Source organism: Xenopus tropicalis, chromosome 3 (assembly GCF_000004195.4).
Source record: "Xenopus tropicalis strain Nigerian chromosome 3, UCB_Xtro_10.0, whole genome shotgun sequence".
Classification (NCBI taxonomy): Eukaryota; Metazoa; Chordata; class Amphibia; order Anura; family Pipidae; genus Xenopus; species Xenopus tropicalis.
Genome location: NC_030679.2, coordinates 127455504 through 127481223, shown reverse-complemented (window position 1 = coordinate 127481223; position 25720 = coordinate 127455504). Strand labels below are relative to the sequence as shown.

At 42.6% G+C, this 25720-nt stretch overlaps 1 protein-coding gene across 1 annotated transcript in view; it reads right to left on the bottom strand.

Moving 5' to 3' along the window:
* adam28.3 (ADAM metallopeptidase domain 28, gene 3) overlaps positions 1-23385 on the bottom strand; it is a 28232-nt gene extending 4847 nt beyond the window's left edge. The window contains exons 1-15 of the mRNA XM_031899296.1: positions 23295-23385; positions 22062-22150; positions 20772-20848; positions 18640-18718; positions 17749-17825; positions 16941-17124; positions 16289-16351; positions 13602-13673; positions 12359-12528; positions 10987-11071; positions 8729-8859; positions 6488-6665; positions 4337-4426; positions 3382-3577; positions 624-726 (exon numbers count right to left, since the gene is read on the bottom strand). Coding sequence (XP_031755156.1) covers positions 624-726; positions 3382-3577; positions 4337-4426; positions 6488-6665; positions 8729-8859; positions 10987-11071; positions 12359-12528; positions 13602-13673; positions 16289-16351; positions 16941-17124; positions 17749-17825; positions 18640-18718; positions 20772-20848; positions 22062-22150; positions 23295-23346 — 1646 coding nt within the window. The 5' untranslated portion in view covers positions 23347-23385. The remainder of the gene's footprint in view (positions 1-623; positions 727-3381; positions 3578-4336; positions 4427-6487; positions 6666-8728; positions 8860-10986; positions 11072-12358; positions 12529-13601; positions 13674-16288; positions 16352-16940; positions 17125-17748; positions 17826-18639; positions 18719-20771; positions 20849-22061; positions 22151-23294) is intronic.
* Between the last annotated feature and the right edge of the window lie 2335 nt (positions 23386-25720).

Sequence of the window (25720 nt, the reverse complement as noted above, 5' to 3'; positions counted from 1 at the left end):
TCTGTAATGGGCAGAACCTAACCAATAGCAGAGATGAAGGTGCATCATAAATCAATTCTTTTCCTTTATAACACACACTTTTTATGTCATGAGACAAATATACATGTCTTTATTGCTTTGGCTCTAGGCAGTGATCCCCACCCAGTGGCCCTGGAGCAACATGATGCTCCCCAACCCTTTCACTGTTGCTTCCAGTGGCCTCAAAGCAGGTGATTATTTTTTTAATTCCTGGCTTGGAGGCAGGTTTTGGTTGCATAAAACCCCAGTGTAATGCCCGATAGAACCTTCTGTAGGCTGCCAGTCCACACAGGGGCTACACAATAGCCAATCATAGCTCTTATTTGGTACCCCAGGAACTTTTTTCATGCTTGTGTTGCTCCTCAACACTTTGTGGCTCACACATATAAAAGGTTGGGGATCCCTGCACTAGAACCTAGTCAAGGGGTTGATAGTGATAGATATACACAGAAACTGATAGCAGCAAATATTAACAGTTAGTAAGAGTAAGTTCCACAATACAAAGAGATCTAAGGATCAACAAGGAGATTGGCAGGGCCCTGAAATCAAGTTGCTCCCCATTTATTTCATTAATCATAGACAGCACAGTGTGACATGATACTCACTCAGCTGCACAAGGCACATAGGTGGTCCCATTTTGCTTACAGTGTCCATAGATTACACCATTGGTATTCATATTGAAGCAGGAGTTACCACTTACAGCGGAGTCTAAACAAAAAGGGAAAGGTTAGAAAGGGTGAAAGAAAAACCTCTCTACCTCTGCCCAACATTTGCAGATTTTGGCAAGGATATTTTTTCATTATTGGGAGCTATCAAAGGGAAAAAATTCATAAGGAAAAAATCTGACACTATGGGGGGAATTCACAAAAGTGGTGATATTGAGACAAAATAAAAGTGGAGATAGATTGGTCGGATTTTCTACCTAATTCACAAACCTCTTTCTCCACTTTTGTGACTTTGTCTTTTAAGCAGACAGTTTTCAGATTTTGTCATTTTCCCAACTTTTTTTTATGAATTTACCTTTAGCTCTTAGTAAATCTGTCGGTGCCCCAAACCCAGTCCCACAGCTACATGAGCCTTGGGGTAAGGATTTTACCAGCAGGATTTTGCATTTCATTTGCCATTTGTCAGTTCAGTTTAGGGGCATTTCCTGAGGGGTAATTTTAGTTTGCCCAGGGAAACTATACATCATTTTTTCAGGAGAATCTGGGCTTTCTAATGTTTTCTATATTTCAGTGTAATTCCACTTCTGTAACAAGATTTAAGGGTCTAAATACCTTATTCTCTAGCCCAGTGTTTTTCAACCTTTTTTGGGCAAAGGCACACTTGTTTCATGAAAAAAATCACGAGGCACACCACCATTAGAAAATGTTAAAAAATTTAACTCTGTGCCCAGCAGCAGTGCCCCCCTAGTACATTGGTGCCCAGCAGCAGTGCCCCCCTAGTACATTGGTGCCAAGAGCAGTGCCCCCCTAGTACATTGGTGCCCAGCAGCAGTGCCCCCCTAGTACATTGGTGCCCAGCAGCAGTGCCCCCTAGTACATTGGTGCCAAGAGCAGTGCCCCCCTAGTACATTGGTGCCCAGCAGCAGTGCCCCCCTAGTACATTGGTGCCCAGCAGCAGTGCCCCCCTAGTACATTGGTGCCCAGCAGCAGTGCCCCCTAGTACATTGGTGCCAAGAGCAGTGCCCCCCTAGTACATTGGTGCCAAGAGCAGTGCCCCCCTAGTACATTGGTGCCCAGCAGCAGTGCCCCCTAGTACATTGGTGCCAAGAGCAGTGCCCCCCTAGTACATTGGTGCCCAGCAGCAGTGCCCCCCTAGTACATTGGTGCCAAGAGCAGTGCCCCCCTAGTACATTGGTGCCCAGCAGCAGTGCCCCCCTAGTACATTGGTGCCAAGAGCAGTGCCCCCCTAGTACATTGGTGCCCAGCAGCAGTGCCCCCTAGTACATTGGTGCCAAGAGCAGTGCCCCCCTAGTACATTGGTGCCCAGCAGCAGTGCCCCCCCCTAGTACATTGGTGCCAAGAGCAGTGCCCCCCTAGTACATTGGTGCCCTGCCTACGGCACACCAGGCAACATCGGAACAGTGGTTGAAAAACGCTGCTCTAGCCCCTACTCATTACTGGTCAGCAGCAATCCGGCCCACACCAACATGCCCGGTGAAAAGGAGCCCAACAGGACTAGGGCCCAGCGGGTTTTTATCCAGTGCCCTGTTGGGCCAGTCCAACCCTGTACCCCAATATCCCAGTGTGGGTGCCAGTGTGTCTGTGCTGTTTGCTGATCCCCAAGATGACTGCGGGGAACAGAAGGGGCAGAGCTAAAGGTGGAGGGGGTGCAATGCTGTTAAGCAGCTCTGTAGTTCTGGACATGCTATGGGGGCACAGATAAGTTGGGGCAAATGTCAGTGAAGTGATTAAAGAGGGGGCACTGCTGCTAAAACTAAAAATTTGCCTGGGAGGTTTTACTTTTCCTTTAAATAAAATGTATACAACATATTCACTCAAAAGGTTATTGCCTCATTCGTTAAACTAAAACTATCATAACAATGCAAATGTGAGGTAAAAATGTTTAGTATAGATTAAACTTTGTTAAATCAGTTTTTTACTTGTTTATAATGGGGCTTTTTGCACCTATTGTTCTAGGGTTAGACAGAAACTTGTCCCCTAACAATGAGGCTGCTAATCCCTATTTATGTGTTAATGATCCCCAATGGGGCTCCTACCAGAGGTGTGAAATGGAGACTGGGTGAAACAAAACAAAAGAGCTTAGAATTGGTCTGACAGAGAGTTACACTGAGCTTTACTCCATTTTGAAAATGTTGGGAAAAATGTCGGGAAAAAATGTTGTTTAAAGGACAAATTCACAAAAGTATCTGTAAACTTTCTTTCACCAAAAACGGAAAAGTGGCGGTTGAGTTGGAATTTAGGCGGATTTCTGTTTGTGAATCTGGAGAAAGTGTTTTCCACCAGTTTTTCCACCCCTTTTACTCCAAAAAAGGGCTACCTCCACTTTTGTGAATTCCCCCTATGAGTAGGGTTGCCACCCAGCTGGTATGTTACTGGCCTGGCCGGTAAAAATGATGATTAGATGCCAATGTTAGCTTTAAAACGTCTTATGTTTGCTTTCTCTGCTGCAGGGTCAAGAGAACAATATTATAAGAACATAGGAACCTATAGTAGGAGCAGAAGTCAATTCAATGCTGGACGCTTGCCTGAAACCTATTGCAGTGCGTCATGCAATTATTGTGACATATAATTAAGTGAACCAACCAGCTAATAGTGAATTACTAATTGACTGCTGCAGATTACTGCACTGGTGCAAACTTGTACTTGTATGAGTAAATGAGGGCCTCACAATACTTACCCACACCCCAGATTGCATTGCACTGGTTCAGCATAGTTGGACAACTCCCATTGTAGCAGTACCCCCGGCCATTGTTGCAGGGTAAGCCGTTGACCCGGAAGCGATCAGATGGGCAGGAAGAAGATACTCCATTACACAGGTCATCCAGATCACAGTCACCCTTACTAGCTCTGCATACATGTCCGGCTGCCTTGATCTATGGCGAGGAACAATGAGGAATCACATGCCCTGTGTGTGTAAATGTGTATCTCACCCACCCATGACTAGTGATGAGCAAATCTGTCCCATTTCGCTTCGCTAAAAAATTTGCAAATCTTTCAAAAGATTCGCGAAACGGCGGAAAATTCAGGAAACAGCAGAAATGGCGCGCGTCAAAAAAAATTGTCGCTCGCGGCTATTCTTTTGTCGCGCTGCTATTCTTTTGTCCCGGCGGCTATTCTTTTGTCACGCTGCTATTCTTTTGTTGCCCGTGGCTATTCTTCTGTCGCCCGCGGCTATTCTTTTGTCTCGTGGCTATTCTTCTGTCGCCCGCGGCTATTCTTTTGTCTCGTGGCTATTCTTTTGTCGCCCGCGGCTATTTCTGTCGCGCAGCTATTTTTTTGTCCCCGCAGCTATTCTTCTGTCACGTGGCTATTCTTTTGTCACCCGCAGCTATTCTTTTGATGCGGGTGACAATTTTTGGACACGTGGCAAATTTTTCCGCTGCAAATTTTTTCATCCATTTTGCAAAACAATCCGCTAATGTTGAAACAAGGAAATCGGCGAAGCCACGAATCCATGCCTGCCGAAACATTTCGCCCATCACTTTCCATGACATCTCATAGCCCCTTGTGATTCCCCTGAGGGCTGTTCATATTCCAGGCAGATACTGTGCAAGAGACTAAGATAATGAGCTTCAGCCCAGTGACCACCTTCTATCATATTAAATGAGCAGGAATTAGGATCAAGCACTCACCATACAGTTATCACAGCATTCTCCCCCTGTACATTGAACATTTGGCTTCTTTTTGCAGGTGGCAGCATCGCAACATGGATTTTTGCATTCCTGTAAGGCAATCAGACAGATAAGGTCTGCAATCAGCTGGTTAGAAAGTGACCAAACGTGAGTCTATCATTAGCACGGCCCCTCCGGGGTGGGACTCTATCATTAGCACGGCCCCTCCGGGGTAGGATTCTATAATTAGCACCTCCCCTCCAGGGTGGGATTCTATCATTAGCACCTCCCCTCCAGGGTGGGATTCTATCATTAGCACAGCCCCTCCGGGGTGGGATTCTATCATTAGAACGGCCCCTCCGGGGTAGGATTCTATAATTAGCACCTCCCCTCCAGGGTGGGATTCTATCATTAGCACGGCCCCTCCGGGGTGGGATTCTATCATTAGCACGGCCCCTCCAGGGTGGGATTCTATCATTAGCACCTCCCCTCCAGGGTGGGATTCTATCATTAGCACGGCCCCTCCGGGGTGGGATTCTATCATTAGCACGGCCCCTCCGGGGTGGGATTCTATCATTAGCACGGCCCCTCCAGGGTGGGATTCTATCATTAGCACGGCCCCTCCAGGGTGGGATTCTATCATTAGCACAGCCCCTCTGGGGTGGGATTCTATCATTAGAACGTCCCCTCCGGGGTGGGATTCTATCATTAGAACGTCCCCTCCGGGGTGGGATTCTATCATTAGCACGGCCCCTCCGGGGTAGGATTCTATCATTAGCACAGCCCCTCCGGGGTGGGATTCTATCATTAGAACGGCCCCTCCAGGGTGGGATTCTATCATTAGCACGGCCCCTCCAGGGTGGGATTCTATCATTAGCACGGCCCCTCCGGGGTGGGATTCTATCATTAGCACGGCCCCTCCAGGGTGGGATTCTATCATTAGCACGGCCCCTCCGGGGTGGGATTCTATCATTAGCACGGCCCCTCCGGGGTGGGATTCTATCATTAGCACGGCCCCTCCAGGGTGGGATTCTATCATTAGCACGGCCCCTCCGGGGTGGGATTCTATCATTAGCACGGCCCCTCCGGGGTGGGATTCTATCATTAGCACGGCCCCTCCGGGGTGGGATTCTATCATTAGCACGGCCCCTCCAGGGTGGGATTCTATCATTAGCACGGCCCCTCCGGGGTGGGATTCTATCATTAGCACGGCCCCTCCGGGGTGGGATTCTATCATTAGCACGGCCCCTCCAGGGTGGGATTCTATCATTAGCACGGCCCCTCCGGGGTGGGATTCTATCATTAGCACGGCCCCTCCAGGGTGGGATTCTATCATTAGCACCTCCCCTCCAGGGTGGGATTCTATCATTAGCACGGCCCCTCCAGGGTGGGATTCTATCATTAGCACGGCCCCTCTGGGGTAGGATTCTATCATTAGCACGGCCCCTCCAGGGTGGGATTCTATCATTAGCACCTCCCCTCCAGGGTGGGATTCTATCTTTAGCACGGCCCCTCCGGGGTAGGATTCTATCATTAGCACGGCCCCTCCGGGGTAGGATTCTATCATTAGCACGGCCCCTCCGGGGTGGGATTCTATCATTAGCACCTCCCCTCCAGGGTGGGATTCTATCATTAGCACCTCCCCTCCAGGGTGGGATTCTATCATTAGCACGGCCCCTCCAGGGTGGGATTCTATCATTAGCTCCTCCCCTCCAGGGTGGGATTCTATCATTAGCTCCTCCCCTCCAGGGTGGGATTCTATCATTAGCACGGCCCCTCCAGGGTCGAGAGCTGCGCAGACTCTGGCCCTGGGAATGATAGATTTTTCTGAGAGAGAACATGTTTACAAAAAAGGAGACAAGAAGTCCTGTGTTTCTGTGAGTACTCATGGCTTACTTAGTCTTTACCTTTTGCTTCTCCTTTAAAGGTAAGATTCTAACACTAGGAAAGCCCCTCTACAGTGACATACTAACATATACACAGTCCCTATTGGGTGGGATCCTGACAATAGTGCATATTCTCTAGGATAGGATTCTAACATTAGCACAGCCCCTATAGTGTGGGGCTGCAATAGCACGTGTTCTCCTGTAGGAGGATCCAGATTTTAATGAAGCCCCCACTAGGATGGGATACTGGAACGTGTAGGTGTAAAGCTGCACAAATGATCATTACCTGCACTGTGCCGCAGTCACAATCCTCCCCCACCTCAGTGAATTTATTTCCACACACGGGGGGTGTCAGGATGTCTGGTTTGTCAGGAATATCACTTATACATGTTGGGTTCTTGGTCAGTAGAAAATTCTGGAAGGCGCTTATACTGCAGTTACTAAACAAGGTTGGGGCAACGGGACTGTATGAAAGGAAAAGCAATTATTAGTTTGTATTTTTCACAACTTGCTCTATAACCAAGAGACATGGTTTCCCGGAAGGAATGGGATGAATTTGTGTTTGTGCCTGGGCTTGAAGAGGGTTGTACACCTTCGCGTACTATAATGTAGAGAGTGCTATTCTGAGACAATTTGCAATTGGTCATCTTTTTTTTATTGTTTGTGATATTTGAATTATTTAGCTTCTTGTGCAGCAGTTCTGCCATTGGAATTTCAACAACTATCTGGTTACTAGGGTCCAAATTACCTTAGCAACCAGGGAGTGGTTTATATGAGAGACTGGTATATGAATAGAAGATGACCAAAATGTAGCAATAGTTTTTTGGCTGGCGGGGTGAGTGACCCCCATGTGAAAGCTGCAAACAGAAGAAGAAGACTAATTCAAGAACTATAAAAAGTAGAAAATGAAGACCAATTGAAAAGTTGCTTAGAATGGGCCATTCTATAACATGCTAAAATGTACATTTTTAACTAGGGCTTTTATGGAGCCTATGAAATTATATAATATTATACATTATAATATACATTTCACCAAGACATATGGGGGCCGATTCACTAAAGGTCGATTTTTTGCATTAAAAAGCATGCAATAATTAAGTCCCGATTCATCAAATTAATTTCTCATGTGTTAATCCGCATATCGCATGCGCAAAAAAACGCAATGTGTTATTTAGCAAATAGAAATAATACTAAAGCATGATTCACAAATACATATGAAGCAATAAACACGCTAAATATCGCATTAGTCTGTGCGAAGATTAACACCTACTTGGGGCAGGCGGTAAGAAAATTGTGGTTGGTGAGCTTTCGGCAACACAACATGGACTTTGCAGTAGGATTTATTCAAGTCTGTGTTGGCCCTAGAGTGATGCAGCCGCCAGTTTGCAGGGAAATGGTCATTTTCAGTACAGTAGTTTTCCGAAAGTAATGGCTACGTGCGTAAAATCGTGCGCTAATATGGCGAGCGGCGAAATATATTGCATGCAGCGGGAAATAACGCACGCGGCGGGGAAATAACGCCAGAAAAATGCTCATTGCGAGTTAAATAATGCAAAGAACATCACGTCTTAATTATGATGCCTGTCCTTTTAGTGAATTGAGCGTTAAGTTGCAAAAAATAAGAAGCAATAACATTTTTAACGCATGCTATAAATAGCGCTCGTTTATCGACCTTTAGTGAATCGGCCCCATGGATTATCAACCATCAAACCAACTGAATAGTTTGGGCATCTGAATAGTTTGGGCATGGCTGGCCATTATCAAGTATAAAACTTCTGTTAAACTGATTGGCTGACACCGACTGCTCCAGGAATTTGTGGCTTCTTTGAGCAGCGGAAGCTGCAGGGATCCCTAGAATCAATGGGCGCACTTGTGCCTTGTTAGCAGGACTCGGGGGCAGAACCCCTATACACCAACCCTTCTAATACACACAATATAAAGTATGAAGTTGGTGATAATGTGATAATAAACAAAGCCAACCCGTCTGGCCATCCTTCTTCTTGAAACATTAGGTAAATTGCACATCAATATATATCATGACTATCCCATTGAGATGTGAGCTTGAAAGCAAAGTCCATTAGTGATGAGAAAATTTGTTCGCCTGGCATGGGCTTGCGGTGAAATTACATATTTTTCACGAAGCCATGGCAAAAAATTGCTGCAACAAAACAAAAAAAATTGTGTGTATGTGTGTAAAAATTGTCAATGAATTTCGCAAAATTTTTGCCATTTTGGGAATTTTTCAGCAGTTTCGCGGGACAGATTCTCTCATCACTAAAGTCCAAATAAATGATAAGCCTGTGTTATTTTACACCAACTTCATATTTAGTTTTGGACTACAGCTCCCAGCCTCCACTGATAACCAAAGGCTAGGGTCTGTTTTCCAGTAACAGCCAAAGAGCTTTAGGTTGTTTACTATATAGTTGGGCCACACATACGTAGGAACATCTAAGTAGCTGAATTAGGGACCCAGAGACCCTATTGGCGAGTACTTGAATCATGACCAGAACCTTCTGCCCATTCTCACCTGACGTATTTTGACATGATGCAACTAGCTGATGAGCAGGAGCAGTCGGTAGAATCGTGGTTCATACCAAAGTTGTGGCCCACCTCATGAGCTATTATGGATGCAACAATGGTAGCCTCTTTACTGTAATCCTGGAAGGAGGATAAATGGAAACAAATACAATATACACACACACAGGTGAAAACCCTATGGCCAACCGTACATGCGCCAATACCTCACCAGTCCTAAGTGTTATTTGCTATCTCAGTGGGAAATTAAAGGAAAACTATACCACAGAATGAATAACCAACAGATAGTGTTAAGTGACCTATTAAAGAATATCTCCAGACTGAAATATATCAGTAAATATTGCCCTTTTACATCCTTTCCCTTGAGCTGCCATTTAGTGATGGGCTGTGTGCTCTCTCAGAGATCAGCTGACAGGAAATAATGCAGCTCTAACTGTAACAGGAAGTAGTGTGGGAGCAAAAGGCAGAACTCTGTCCATTCATTGGCTGATGGGGCCTAGCATGTATGTGTGCCTTGGCTTGTTTGTGTGCATTGTGAATCCGATGATCCCAGGAGGCGGCCCTTAGTTCTTCAAATGGCAATTTTCTATTTAGGAGTACCCAATGGAACATACAGGTATGGGACCCATTATCCAGAATGCTCGGGACCTGGGGTTTTCTGGATAAGGGGTCTTTCTGTAATTTGGATCTCCTACCTTAAGTCTGCTAAAAAAATAATAATTAAAGAGTAATTAAACCCAATAGGATTGTTTTGGCTCCGATAAGGATTAATTATATCTTAGTTGGGATCAAGTACAAGGTACTGTTTTATTATTACAGAGAAAAGGGAATCATTTAACCATTAAATAAACCCAATAGGGCTGTTCTGCCCCCAATAAGGGGTAATTGTATCTTAGTTGGGATCAAGTACAGGTACTGTTTTATTATTACAGAGGAAAGGGAATCATTTAACCATTAAATAAACCCAATAGGGCTGTTCTGCCCCCAATAAGGGGTAATTATATCTTAGTTGGGATCAAGTACAGGTACTGTTTTATTATTACAGAGGAAAGGGAATCATTTAACCATTAAATAAACCCAATAGGGCTGTTCTGCCCCCAATAAGGGGTAATTATATCTTAGTTGGGATCAAGTACAGGTACTGTTTTATTATTACAGAGAAAAGGGAATCATTTAACCATTAAATAAACCCAATAGGGCTGTTCTGCCCCCAATAAGGGGTAATTATATCTTAGTTGGGATCAAGTACAGGTACTGTTTTATTATTACAGAGAAAAGGGAATCATTTAACCATTAAATAAACCCAATAGGGCTGTTCTGCCCCAATAAGGGGTAATTATATCTTAGTTGGGATCAAGTACAGGTACTGTTTTATTATTACAGAGAAAAGGGAATCATTTAACCATTAAATAAACCCAATAGGGCTGTTCTGCCCCAATAAGGGGTAATTATATCTTAGTTGGGATCAAGTACAGGTACTGTTTTATTATTACAGAGAAAAGGGAATCATTTAACCATTAAATAAACCCAATAGGGCTGTTCTGCCCCAATAAGGGGTAATTATATCTTAGTTGGGATCAAGTACAGGTACTGTTTTATTATTACAGAGAAAAGGGAATCATTTAACCATTAAATAAACCCAATAGGGCTGTTCTGCCCCAATAAGGGGTAATTATATCTTAGTTGGGATCAAGTACAGGTACTGTTTTATTATTACAGAGAAAAGGGAATCATTTAACCATTAAATAAACCCAATAGGGCTGTTCTGCCCCAATAAGGGGTAATTATATCTTAGTTGGGATCAAGTACAGGTACTGTTTTATTATTACAGAGAAAAAGGAAACCATTTTTAAAAATGTGAATTATTTGATTAAAATGGAGTCTTTGGGAGATGGCCTTTCCGTAATTCGGAACTTTCTGGATAATGGGTTTCCGGATAAGGGGTCTGCACCTGCACTATTAAAAAAATACGTTTTTATGAAAATTGTTTATTAAGATGAAGCAGGGTTTTACATATGAGCTGTTTATGCAATATATTTTTACAGAGACCTACATTGTTTGGGGGTATAATTTTCCATTAAATGATTTTGCTTTGAGGCCCAATAACTGCCCTGTAGTTTTACTACAGGGGAAAAAAAGACCCAGCCTTTCATAAATAGGAATCTATTGCACATATGGGATATTGAATAACAGGGTTACGATGTGCTAGAAATCCCAAAATTGCCAAAGTGACAACAAAGAACGACTTACGTTGATAACTCCAGCGGAGAAGCGACCAAAGCACATCCCACCTACATATGCGAGTCCAACCAAGGGAGCAACAAATTTAACATTCCTGTGTAAAAAAAAGATATATTATTTACGTCTGCAGATGCTGTGGGTGAGATGTGTGTAAAACCACTTTCATTAAGGGTACTTGGGTTCAAATGCACACTTGTGTATAGTTGCACTAAAGGTGGCCATACAAGTTAAGATCCGCTTGCTTGGCGATGTCGCCACCTACGGGTGGGCGATAAAGGGCGAATCCAGGCTAATTTGGTCGTTTGGCCCTGGAGTGTAATAGGTAATAGGCCCAGTCGGTTCGGGGACCACATCAATGAGCCGATGCAGTCCCCAATCTGACTAAATTTTTTATCCTGCCCGACTGATATCTTGGCGATTTCAGGCCAGATATTGGTCGGGCAGGCCCGTCATTAGTGCCCCTACACGTGTATGGCCACCTTAAGTAGCAATCAGTCCTTTCGGCATTCTGTTCTGTATCGAGCGCTGCTGCACCTTTTGACGCATGGCGCTGTGCGAGCTCTGGAGCTACTGTCACCTCCTATGGACCAATATAACCAATATGGATGTGCACACATGGTTGCGTCCATATTGACAAACTGGATGCAGTTGCACTGGACGCTGCTTGCATGAGTCAGGCACAGTGCAATTGTGTCAGTTTTAAAGCCTGCAAAATGCATGAACTCTGGGAAAAACCAGTGCATTGTGGTGAAAAAAAACTTGACAATTGCATCTGAAATTGCACTGCTCACTGCATCGGAGTAAGTGAATATGCCCTATTATGCCAACATTGGGACAAATGTCAGTGAACCCATAACAGGCATAAAATGTGATGAGTGGTACCTCACCAGATGAGGTAACGGGCATTTTAACCCCAGACGTGCCGGTAGAATTACTACAGGAAATGGATAACCAGCACATTAACTTGCCACTAGAATCACTGTAGAAAGATCACTGAAAATGGCCATTGAGCACGCCATTAACTCTAGACTGATAATTACTGTGGTAAGACAAAAGTTTCCAACTAGTACCTGCTTCTGGTAAGTAATATATCCAAGTCCCTTATGGGGGCCTGGCAGTGTTGCACCGATTCTGGGGCCACCCCACCTCACCCACTGTCAGTGAGTCTATCCAGTCCCCACACAGCTCTACCAGGACTTGAACTTCATGAGAAGATGAGTCTAGAAAGCTGTGTAAGGGGCAATAAGGTGCATATACTACAGCTCTGCCCTCCCTACTCCATTCTGTGAGACATGCAACATTACAGGAACGCCCACCAACATTATATTCCAAGTCCCAAATCAGAAGAAGAGTATAATGTGTTTGAGAGAACAAAACTTACGTCAAGAACACGGCGGCATCGTGAAGTTTCCTGGGCACAAGATTCTTATCTCGCCATTCAGAGAAATTACCTAAACACTCATTAGCTGGACTAGGAACAGGAAACTGATCACCATTTTCCCAGAATTCCACTCCACACAGAGCAATAAAGACATTCAGTGCCTTGTAGACCTGTATAAGGACAAGGTAAATTAGCCATCATCATCTGTGGTGGAACGGAGAGAGGGAATATGTAACTACCAACCCACCGGTCACTGTAGCTTCTAGGCACCTTAGGTAGAAGACCCCCTACCAGGAGAACTTCCGAATTCCAATTTTGTTAATGGATTAGAGAGATGGGGCGCACAACATGCCCAAATCACTTCTCAAGACTGGAATTTTTCAAGTTCTTCTGGTGGATTGTATTGTTGTACCTGAGAACTGCCCAAAGGTGATATTTGAACTCCTCACCATATGTGCAGAACTTAGATACTGCTGGTGGTTCCAAAACTCACTGGGGCATATTGTGTTCAAATACTAGGTGTCTTAAAGGAGAAGGAAAGGTAAAAACTAAGTAAGCTTTATCAGAAAGGTCTATATAAATACAGTCATGAGCACCCACAGAAATGCTGCACTGAGTCCTCTATCAAAAGAAACACCAGATTTCTTGTCTCCTTTTTTGGGAACATGTTCTTCTGTATCAGACTCCTCTCTTTTAGGGCTTCTTCAGGTTTGGGCTTGAGTCTGCTCAGTTCTCTCCTCTCTCCCCCTCCCTTCTCCTGCTCCCCCCTCCCATAAGAATGCATAAGAACTCATTCCCCCACCCTTATGAATGTGTGATCTGAGCTTCCAACAGCTATAACTGCAGCAGGAGGCTACCAAGACCAAGCTAAAATGGCAGCTGCTTCTAGGGAGGGGAGCTTCTAGGGCTCTGTACTCAGGTATAGTAAAGCTTTCTGCAGAATAAATATAGCGTTCTAGGTGGCACTAATGTGGTAAATCTATTGGCAGTAAAATGCCAAAATGACTTTCCTTCTCCTTTAAACTTGTCTTAAAATGTTTATCCAGATACCTTCCTGTGCTACTGTACGTTGTGGTGTTGGTTTGAGAAACAATATTGGGGGGGGGACACAATGCCCTTATTTATTTCTTTCAATCTACTCTTGTTGGTTTGGCTCCTGCAGAGAGGAGCTAGCACTCTATTACTTGCGACCTTTGGATGCCAGTCGGATATGTAAGTCGCAGTGGACGCAATGAAAACTCACCATGTTATTGTAATTCATCATTTGAAATATTCTATTTTTGATGGTCTCTACACTGCCGTTGTATTTTTGGACCTGGAAGGAGCAAAAGAGGCCTGAGTTAGCATTGATGAGCTATACGCTAGGTACAGACAGTGTTTGGGGAAATTAAGTCATAGTCCAAGGGCATCATGGGAAATTCAGCAAATGAATACTGCCACAATTTATAGGCATATGTGACTTTCTGTATCAATGTCCTCAACCCTCTATAATATAATTACACAACTCCTTATTGTCTTTAGTTATGTCAGAAAGGGAAATCACCAACAGATCAATAGATAGATAGTTTGATAGATAATAGATAGATAGACTAAAACTAGATAGATAGATGATAGATAGATTGATGATAGATAGATAGATAGATAGATAGATAGATAGATGATAGATAGATGATAGATAGATAGATAGATAGATGATAGATAGATAGATAATAGATAGATAGATAGATAGATAGATAGATAGATAGATAGATAGATAGATAATAGAAAGAGAAGGTAGATAGACAGAGAGAAAGGTAGATAGATTATAGAGAGAGAAAGCGGTCGATAGATAGACAGACAGGCAGACACGATAGATAGATAGATAGATAGATAGATAGATAGATAGATAGATAGATAGATAGATAGATAGATATAGATAGATAGATAGATAGATAGATAGATAGATAGATAGATATAGATAGATAGATAGATAGATAGATATAGATAGATAGTGCAGCATTTAGTCCTAGAACCCAAGCAGATCCCATAGACATTCTACAGGTACAGTGTATATATTGCGCAGGCGTTACAGTGTCTATATTGCGCAGGTGTTACAGTGTATATATCGCGCAGGTGTTACAGTGTATATATCACACAGGCGTTACAGTGTATATATCGCGCAGGTGTTACAGTGTATATATCGCGCAGGTGTTACAGTGTATATATCACACAGGTGTTACAGTGTATATATCACACAGGCGTTACAGTGTATATATCGCGCAGGTGTTACAGTGTATATATCACACAGGCGTTACAGTGTATATATCGCGCAGGCGTTACAGTGTATATATCGCGCAGGCGTTACAGTGTATATATCGCGCAGGCGTTACAGTGTATATATCGCGCAGGTGTTACAGTGTATATATCACACAGGCGTTACAGTGTATATATCGCGCAGGCGTTACAGTGTATATATCGCGCAGGCGTTACAGTGTATATATCGCGCAGGCGTTACAGTGTATATATCGCACAGACGTTACAGTGTATATATCGCGCAGGCGTTACAGTGTATATATCGCGCAGGCGTTACAGTGTATATATCGCGCAGGCGTTACAGTGTATATATCGCGCAGGCGTTACAGTGTATATATCGCGCAGGTGTTACAGTGTATATATCGCACAGACGTTACAGTGTATATATCAAAGAGGCGTTACAGTGTATATATCGCACAGACGTTACAGTGTATATATCGCACAGACGTTACAGTGTATATATCGCGCAGGCGTTACAGTGTATATATCGCACAGGCGTTACAGTGTATATATCGCGCAGGCGTTACAGTGTATATATATAGCGCAGGCGTTACAGTGTATATATCGCGCAGGCGTTACAGTGTATATATCGCGCAGGCGTTACAGTGTATATATCGCACAGACATTACAGTGTATATATCAAAGAGGCGTTACAGTGTATATATCGTGCAGGCGTTACAGTGTATATATCGCGCAGGCGTTACAGTGTATATATCGCGCAGGCGTTACAGTGTATATATCGCGCAGGCGTTACAGTGTATATATCGCGCAGGTGTTACAGTGTATATATCACACAGGCGTTACAGTGTATATATCGCGCAGGCGTTACAGTGTATATATCGCGCAGGCGTTACAGTGTATATATCGCGCAGGCGTTACAGTGTATATATCGCGCAGGTGTTACAGTGTATATATCACACAGGCGTTACAGTGTATATATCGCGCAGGCGTTACAGTGTATATATCGCGCAGGCGTTACAGTGTATATATCGCGCAGGCGTTACAGTGTATATATCGCACAGACGTTACAGTGTATATATCGCGCAGGCGTTACAGTGTATATATCGCGCAGGCGTTACAGTGTATATATCGCGCAGGCGTTACAGTGTATATATCGCGCAGGCGTTACAGTGTATATATCGCGCAGGTGTTACAGTGTATATATCGCACAGACGTTACAGTGTATATATCAAAGAGGCGTTACAGTGTATATATCGCACAGACGTTACAGTGTATATATCGCACAGACGTTACAGTGTATATATCGCGCAGGCGTTACAGTGTATATATCGCACAGGCGTTACAGTGTATATATCGCGCAGGCGTTACAGTGTATATATATAGCGCAGGCGTTACAGTGTATATATCGCGCAGGCGTTACAGTGTATATATCGCGCAGGCGTTACAGTGTATATATCGCACAGACATTACAGTGTATATATCAAAGAGGCGTTACAGTGTATATATCGTGCAGGCGTTACAGTGTATATATCGCACAGGCGTTACAGTGTATATATCGCGCAGGCGTTATAGTGTATATATCGCGCAGGCGTTACAGTGTATATATCGCACAGGCGTTACAGTGTATATATCGCACAGGCGTTACAGTGTATATATATCATATAGGACAGCACTTACCATGGAATAATCTGCCACCACGTACAACTGAACATATTTTGATGAATTCAGTATTTCTTGTTTCTGAGAGATTGGAAACAGAGACAGATACCATACTGTGTTTTAGAAAGGAAGAATTTTGAAAATGGTCTCAAGTGTTAGAACAGAGGATATTGCAGTAGGTTTGGTGACTTGGGGGTGTGACGGGGTATAATAAATATTTTCTGTTGGGTCTAAATTCTGCTTATAGCACTGGCTAGATCAAATCACTCATTTCCCTGATAAATTGTGCCTAATACAGGGGAATATATATCCAGTGCAGACAGGCAAAAAACCAAGCAGTGCACTAGCAGTTGCAAAAAATAGTTTATTTAGCCCAAAAGGGACTGAAATGGCACCTGTATATTGTTTTTGGGCTAAATAAACTTGTCACTATTTTTGCTAGTGTGCTGCTGGATTTTATACCTGTCTATAAGTATATCTCCAGTGCAGGCTGGAGTTCCTACCATTACAACTAGTGGCAATTTACTTGTATGGGTAGCAGAACTGCAACTGCATATGCAATATATATCCGGTACAGTCTTATGGTACCTCTTTGTACTGGCTATGGGAAAATTTAGGGACTGTCATGTTATCTTTGTGCAAAAGTACATCAATGTCCAACTTTTCAGACCTCAGTCAGATCCATGGTGTATGACGCCGTGTTGAATTCGCCTTCTGGCATGTTGCTTGAGGTCACACCACAGGCTTTGGAAGTGTCTGCCTTTGGGTCATATTCATAAAAAGCATGTTCCTCACTGTCTGTCTCCTTGAGGGGCTCGATCAGGAAAGTATGGCCTTGTGTCATGATCGACCCACTTGAAGAACAAATGCAGTGTATGGCATTATTATTACGACGGGAGCTATAATGGCCAAGGTTAGGGACCACTGTGAACTCTGAAGGACTCCTGCACCTTGTATTAGAAGATCCTGCTATGGTGATTTATTAAGTATAAGTATCAGTGATACATACTGCATTTGGTTATGTATTTGGTTATCTATTGCTACTGTTTTATATTAGAGCAAAGCTGTTTCTCTGTGCAAGGAAACAATAGGAATGATAAAGTGTTAGTAAACAATCAGTTCTCTTTAAATGTAAAGAGGCTGCCATCTTAACTTCTCTTGAGTTATTATTGGCCAGCTTTAACATGTCCCGAAACCTGCCACTGTATGTTGCCCTTAGTGTTCTCTAGTATGACCATCTGGCCAACTGCCTGCCCCCATGTAAGATGCCATGTGAAGGTACCAAATGAATCTACCTGTTCTGCTCTAATAAACAATAATGCCTCCATAGGAACAGGGATACAGAGCCCAAGCTGGTATGTGCCTCGCTTTATAATTATGATAACTCTGAAGAAGAGTTTGTGTGAAGTTTAGATAATGTGTGGCCCAATAATCAAACAACTCACTTTATGGTTCATTCACTTCTCAGAAAACCTTACCTTAATCCATTACATGTGCTCAGGCTCACCAGTGAATGCGGATCACCCTTTACTTGCCCCTGGTATAAGCAGAGATCCTGCAGCAAAGGGAAACAGATAGATGAACATACCCCGCACAGAAAGGAGTTCAGTAAGCACTGGGGGCCTATGGGATAGATGGTCACACTTAAAATAACGACACCAGCAACAACCTGAATCATCTAAAAACCGGCTCCTGAGAACAATGCAATTCTTAGGGTACTTAGATAGGAGAGATAAATGGGGCAGTAATACAATTCTTAAGTACTCTGTTCCCATACCATTTTAGAAGACATATGACACTGTTATTCTTGGGCAATAAGGGAAAGGGTTATATTCTGCACTCATTTTATTTTTACTGCAGTCAGAGACTGTTGTGTAACTGATGCAATGTGGTTGGGCTTGGGCTGACCTTCCTCTATAGCTTAAGCGAACCCCCCTCCGGCATTTTTGATGGCTTTCCATGGGAAAGACTATAACTTTATGCTTATATATGATGGGTGGTCACTTTCTGAGGAGGCCAAGCCTCCCAAAATGTTCATTATTCTGCTAAACTTATGAAATGGTGTTAATAAGTAAAATGTAGGAGCGCCATAACTAATGCTTGACCAGGTAGTGATAGAAAATATATTCCCATAGCAACGTTCTCTCTAATTCCTGTGCACAAAAACAATTCTGTTGTAAGCACATATTAAACCTGTGAGCTCACTAATTTGTGTATTTAACAGTAACATGTCTGGTACTCGATACCCTGGTAGTTCTGGATAACCTTAAAACTTCAATAGCTGGTAAATGTTGTATTGATTGTATAAACAACTATTTCATTCCAAAGAAGTTCTGAACCAAAAGCATCTGAAACCCAGACCTACGTACCTTGACCTCTGGGCGGTTTGTAGTCCGCATGCCATCCTGTTGGTACCGAGTCTCAGTGAAATCATTATGTATAAGGCCTCTGTGGAAAACATACAGTCATATAGTGACAAGCTGGGGACCCACCAGTGGGAAGGTGCTGACAGTTGTGATGTGTTGTTTCACCTCTGTTTAAAACACCCCAATTCCCAAAAGGGGTCCCTTCTCCTCCCATACTTGTGGCCAGAATGCAGAGATCCACAGCGGGAACGGTGGCCACCATGTTTGGACCCATTGCACCCTGTCCGAGGCTGCATAGCGGTGCCAAACTGGTCTCTATCTGGTCTTTTTTTTTGTGCCGGATGTGTCCAAGTCAAGAATCAAGAAACATATTGCTGTGACCAACTGATCCATGGTGCAATTTTTGGCTAAAGGCAAAGAATTCTGTACCATTGGCACCACTAGCAAGTTCAGAGTGTTATTTGTAGTTAAAACCCAAAAAGCAGGTGTATTATTTTAAATACTCACACAAATTTTTTCTCTGCTAATTTATTATTACAGTATGGGGTCCATTATACAGAAACCTATTTTCCAGAAAGTTCCAAATTATGGGATCCCTTAGAGCCATTTTAGTCAAATAATTCAAATTTTGAAAAACAGCTTCCTTTTTCTCTGTAATTATAAAACAGAACCTATACTTGATCCCAACTAAGGTATAATTACCCCTTATTGGGGGCAGAACAGCCCTATTGGGTTTATTTAATGGTTAAATGATTCCCTTTTCTCTGTAATAATAAAACAGTACCTGTACTTGATCCCAACTAAGTTATAATTACCCCTTATTGGGGCAGAACAGTCCTATTGGGTTTATTTAATGGTTAAATGATTCCCTTTTCTCTGTAATAATAAAACAGTACCTGTACTTGATCCCAACTAAGATATAATTACCCCTTATTGGGGGCAGAACAGCCCTATTGGGTTTATTTAATGGTTAAATGATTCCCTTTTCTCTGTAATAATAAAACAGTACCTGTACTTGACCCCAACTAAGATATAATTACCCCTTATTGGGGCAGAACAGCCCTATTGGGTTTATTTAATGGTTAAATGATTCCCTTTTCTCTGTAATAATAAAACAGTACCTGTACTTGATCCCAACTAAGATATAATTACCCCTTATTGGGGGCAGAACAGCCCTATTGGGTTTATTTAATGGTTAAATGATTCCCTTTTCTGTGTAATAATAAAACAGTACCTGTACTTGATCCCAACTAAGATATAATTCTTATTGGAGGCAAAACAATCCTATTGGCTGTCTTGTATAAAAAAGGGCATTGACTCAAGGGATGAGAACATAATTTTGCCCCTTTATAGGTCCCTGGTAAGGCCTCACCTTGAGTATGCAGTGCAGTTTTGGGCTCCAGTCCTTAAGAAGGATATTAATGAGCTGGAGAGAGTGCAGAGACGTGCAACTAAACTGGTTAAGGGGATGGAAGATTTAAACTATGAGGTTAGACTGTCGAGGTTGGGGTTGTTTTCTCTGGAAAAGAGGCGCTTGCGAGGGGACATGATTACTCTGTACAAGTACATTAGAGGGGATTATAGGCAGTTGGGGGATGTTCTTTTTTCCCATAAAAACAATCAACGCACCAGAGGTCACCCCTTTAGATTAGAGGAACGGAGCTTCCATTTGAAGCAGCGTAGGTGGTTTTTCACGGTGAGGGCAGTGAGGTTATGGAATGCCCTTCCTAGTGATGTGGTAATGGCAGATTCTGTTAATGCCTTTAAGAGGGGCCTGGATGAGTTCTTGATCAATCAGAATATCCAAGGCTATTGTGATACTAATATCTACAGTTAGTACTAGTGGTTGTATTTATAGTTTATGTATGTGAGTATAGATTGGTAGGTGTGGGTTAGGTGTGCTGGGTTTACTTGGATGGGTTGAACTTGATGGACACAGGTCTTTTTTCAACCCTATGTAACTATGTAACTATAACTATGTAACTATTTAATGTTTAAATGATTTTTTAAGAGACTATATGGTCTCCAATTTACAGAGTGATTCCTTAACCAGGTCCTGAGCTTTCTGCATAACAGATCCCATACCTGAATAAAGTTGTGCTTTGATTGGAGCAACAAACATGGAAAATACTCACTCAGTCTTCTCAAGGTGTAGCACCAGCGGCCTGTTTTCCAGCAGGACTTCATACTGTACCACGTCTGGATACATGCTCTGCTGAGACAATGTCGGTCCATTTAACAGTAACTCAGATACAAAGAAAAATCTAATGAGTATAACAGCATAAAACTGAGGCCTTTAGGGCTTGTGTAGAGCAAGGAGCAAAGAGCAAAAACCAAATGCAGAGCAAATCTCTCTTTACACCTCAATCTACATTTGAGCACAAAGAGGAGCAGCCTTTCCTATGTGAAGCCCTGCCAGTGTTTGCTAGGAGGCTATTTCATTCCTCTTTGTACTCTTGCACTTGCTTCTAGGGCAGGGATCCCCAACCTTTGTAGACTGGCAGCCTACAGGAGGTTCTGTTTGGCAGTACAGCTGGTTTTATGCAACCAAAACTTGCCCCCAAGCCAGAAATTCAATAATAAGCCCCTGCTTTGAGGCCACTGGGAGCAACAGCCAACGGGTTTGTAAGAAACATGTTGCTCCTGAGTCACTGGTTGGGGATCTCCCACAGTATAATATCAATACTGTCATCTATGGCCCTGTCAATTAATAACCCCTGGAAGGAAGAGATTTTCCTGCTCCAATGAATTTTAACGGGTTCATTGAAGTCGATAGAAGTTATTCTTTAGATGCTGGAAAGTTTTTCATGAAACAGAAGAAAAATGAAGTTGGGTTCAACATTAAAGTTTTTTCCAAAGACAAGTTTTTTAGCCCCCCAAAAAAGGGATAAAGACAAAGAAACCAAATGTTTTCATAGAAAAATATACTTAATTTATAAGATTTATAAGAGAATTTTTTCACTCAGCCAGCCTATAAACAGGGCTTAAGAGTCTTTTCTCTGCCCACGTAGAAAGCAGTTCAAATATTAAATTTCATTATTCATTTAGAAGGTAAAATTCAGATCAAAATCACATTAAGCACTTTATTACGGTAAAAACCCATTGGTCTGAAAGAGAAGACATCTGTAGGGATCTATTTGTTTTTCCTTTCTGTTCTGTAAACATAAGAATTGGGTGGTGGGGAGGCAGCAGGGCGGAGCACTTCTCCGGAGGTAGTGGAACTATAATAATAATAATGAAAAAACCTGTCGAATTAAATAAATGGTTGAAGCATTTTTTAAATGATTTTGTGGAAATTTTGTTTTTATGTTCTGATGAATATTCCTCATCCTCTTAATACTTCTGTGTATACAGGGTCCATTGAATGATAGCCCAGCAGCAGTGCCCATGTTCCTTCCAGACATAAGGACTGAGCCATTAATTACCTGGGTGTCTCTCTTATACTGAGAGTGCAGTTTCTGTGGGATGACAATCTCGTATCTCTGTGTGGTGGGTAACGCGCTTATTTGTAACACTGAAAGAGAAAATTCCTCTGTTACTTAAAACAAATGGCTATAAAATTGCTCTCCTGAGCACTTTTGCAATTTGCATTTTTTTCTCGTTTTCAAGATATTAGCAGTTTTACACAGCTGATATATGACTGGGGGTAAGTACAGGACTGGCCTGTGCCTGCCAATGCTGTGCCAGTACAGTAAGACTTCCGCATGAACACTAAGGGGTGTCCTCGTGCTTTTCTACTTTTTCCCAGGGTGACGGTAAATGACCTCTTTGGTCATTTAGCAGTTGCTGTTCTTGAAAGGAAAACCATTTTAGTACAGGTATAGGATCCCTTATGCGGAAACCCATTATCAAGAAAGTTCCAAATTAGAGAAAGGCCATCTCTCATAGACTCCATTATAAGCAAATAATTCTAATTTTTTTTAAATGATTTCCTTTTTCTCTGTAATAATAAAACAGTACCTGTACTTGATCCCAACTAAGATATAATTACCCCTTATTGGGGGCAGAACAGCCCTATTGGGTTTATTTAATGGTTAAATGATTCCTTTTTCTCTGTAATAATAAAACAGTACCTGTACTTGATCCCAACTAAGATATAATTACCCCTTATTGGGGGCAGAACAGCCCTATTGGGTTTATTTAATGGTTAAATGATTCCCTTTTCTCTGTAATAATAAAACAGTACCTGTACTTGATCCCAACTAAGATATAATTACCCCTTATTGGGGGCAGAACAGCCCTATTGGGTTTATTGAATGGTTAAATGATTCCCTTTTCTCTGTAATAATAAAACAGTACCTTGTACTTGATCCCAACTAAGATATAATTAATCCTTATTGGAGGCAAAACAAGCCTATTGGGTTTATTCAATATTTAAATGATTTTTAGCAGACTTAAGTTATGGAAAGACCCCTTATCCGGAAAACCCCAGGTCCCGAGCATTCTGGATAACAGGTCCCATACCTGTACGCCCAAACTCAGTGTAGAAGTTTCTCACCAACTACTATCTGCCCCTAAGTGTCCCACTGGGCCTTCCAAGTGCCATGTAACCCTAGTAGCCACTGGTCTTTTCATATTTTTATGCCCATGGAAAAAGAAACAGTCAAATAAGTAACAGAAATACATTTTATATTCTTCAGGAGAGAAAGGTTACTTACCAAGAACTTGGCATGTTAGTAGCCCAGCAAATAGCAGAGCTGATGGTGACATTGTGGAGTATTACTGGGCACTTCTGCTGCTCTCAGAGTACTGGAGTAAATAACTGGTCCAGGTGAGACAGAAGCCCCTTATTATATAGCCACTTTCTCAATTGGGCAAACAAAATGAACAATAGGGAAAGTTACTGTTTGTTTATCCTCAGGCAGTTTTTCCATTGAGGGCTAATGTAATGGTGCCTACCAGGGCGGCCTGGCACAGAGAGAAGAGAATCCGCCGAAAACACCTGTTACTCTTCTTCCATCAATCCAAACCCAAACCCTGTCCAAACTATAAGTGAAGGAGGGATTGTGCCAGGGGCCAGAACAATTAGTCTTTGCATAAAAGGGAAAACAAAACAAACCTAGGAAAACATAGACTTATACAATGGAACTTCTGTTCCAAGGAAAACTATTAAATCTATTATCTAGTACATGTATTAACAAATCTGATATGATATATTCTCGGTTTTTGGGGGGCTTTCAATTCCATGGAGGAATCAAGATTTGCGGTGGGTTGTTTTTGTTAACTGCCATTCACTGCCAACATCTTGCATTTTTTTGTGGCTGCTTTAATAAAGTGCAGGTTACATGGGTGGCCCTGAGGATCTCAGTAAGGCTGAATACACCTAATAGGAGCCTCTAGAAGACTAAGGGCATTGGCACACAAGGCATTTTGCCACCTACTTGAAATAGGAGACACAACACCCAAAAATGATTACCCACTGCTATTCTCTTCCTTGCAGTGACTCAAAGTCTCTGCTATGGGAAAGCATTTTGTGGACGTTTTGTCATGATTTGGTGGGAGTGGCAAGCACCCCCATATGCCAGTACTCTAAGGAGTAAAGTGCAAGCTCCGTGCCCAGGGTGGGGTTTGGCTGCATTTCTACAGTGTGACGACATTCTCCTATGGGAGAGAATACCATCTATTTCAGAGGAGACCTTCAGATCCCAATGAGTACAGCTCTGCCTGCGTTCTGCAGCTTTGTATTCATGAAGGACTTTACCTGTACCCTTCCCGGACCCATAACCTAACTTGCACATCATTTAGATTATTTATTCTGTGCGAGGTCCAGCGCAAAGCCATTTGCCCAGGCATTCTTGCACCCTTAGCGCTCTTGCACTGGGGTTAATAAATATCCCCCATTAGATTTGATGTTTACCTATATAATAAATGTAATAGATTATAGATGGACCTATTTCCAGTCTGCTTGGCATGGGTCAGTGACCCCCAACAACCAAAACAGAGCAAAAGTGAGGGTGCAGTTTTATATTTTATATGCAGATATATTTATTCTATAAAGTTATAGTAATTCTTCTTTTTTAAACTGCTTATCTGACATTTCACGCCCTTTACTACTGCATGGGAGCCGGCGGCACTCAGCACACTACACTGTAGGAAAGGAACCAATCAGCAGCTAGGCTGAACTGATAGCCTGTTTTTGCTTGTGTGACTGCAGGGCTGTGATTGGCTCTCCCCCTTCTACTGTGCTTCTGGCAAGGACCATTAGAACACGCCCACCCCTCATTTGAAACACAGCCAGGGACCTAAGAGGATCCATAGGGAGCTCCAATAAAGTGGCCATTTTTACAGATTCATTTTTAGACAGAACTGAAACCAGCACCATATATTATTCATAACTGCCTACATGATTAGAGGTTTTTTGTTTATCCAATATGTCTACTTTAAATGCTCTGGCCATGACACATAGGGGGGTTATATAATAAAGACACTCATTTTGCCCATAAGCAGTAACCTATAACAACCAGTCAGCAAGTAGCATGTTCTGGTCACCTGTTTAAAAGCAAACATCTTATTGGTTGCTATCAGTTACTGCTGCTGGGCATTTTATTACATATGGGGGAGGGAACCATCATGGAGGCACGTTAGCTCCATGTAAGATTCTTCCAATATAATGGTTTTCTGTTGCCTTTTTAACAAAATACTCTCACTAGGAATAACTAAGGAAACATGCCAGTGACACTACCATGGGCAAATCCATTAACATGGGCAAATTCTGCATCTATACCTGACCCTTAGCAACCAGTTCCTTTTACTGCTATTATACATGTACAAAATACCTCAGTGGCTGTTATGGGTTACTGGTTTCAAGTCACATTTGCCCTTGTTGCTTTATGATTTTGATTCAAGAAGTCTCTGACCCATTACAGTTTGATCTAAGTGTATAGTCATCCTTAAAGTGTGCCGCAGAAACGGTTCCTTCAAACATATTTGCCGCTAGGCTAAAGCCGCCCTTTGTAGAGGGCACGGCTAATGGCTCACTTTGATCCCGGGGTAATTAATTGTGTGCCAAAGTGAGCATCCCAGAACAATACATTTTATCCCCGGTCGAGATTTGCGGAACAAATTCTAATTTTGCGGTTGAATC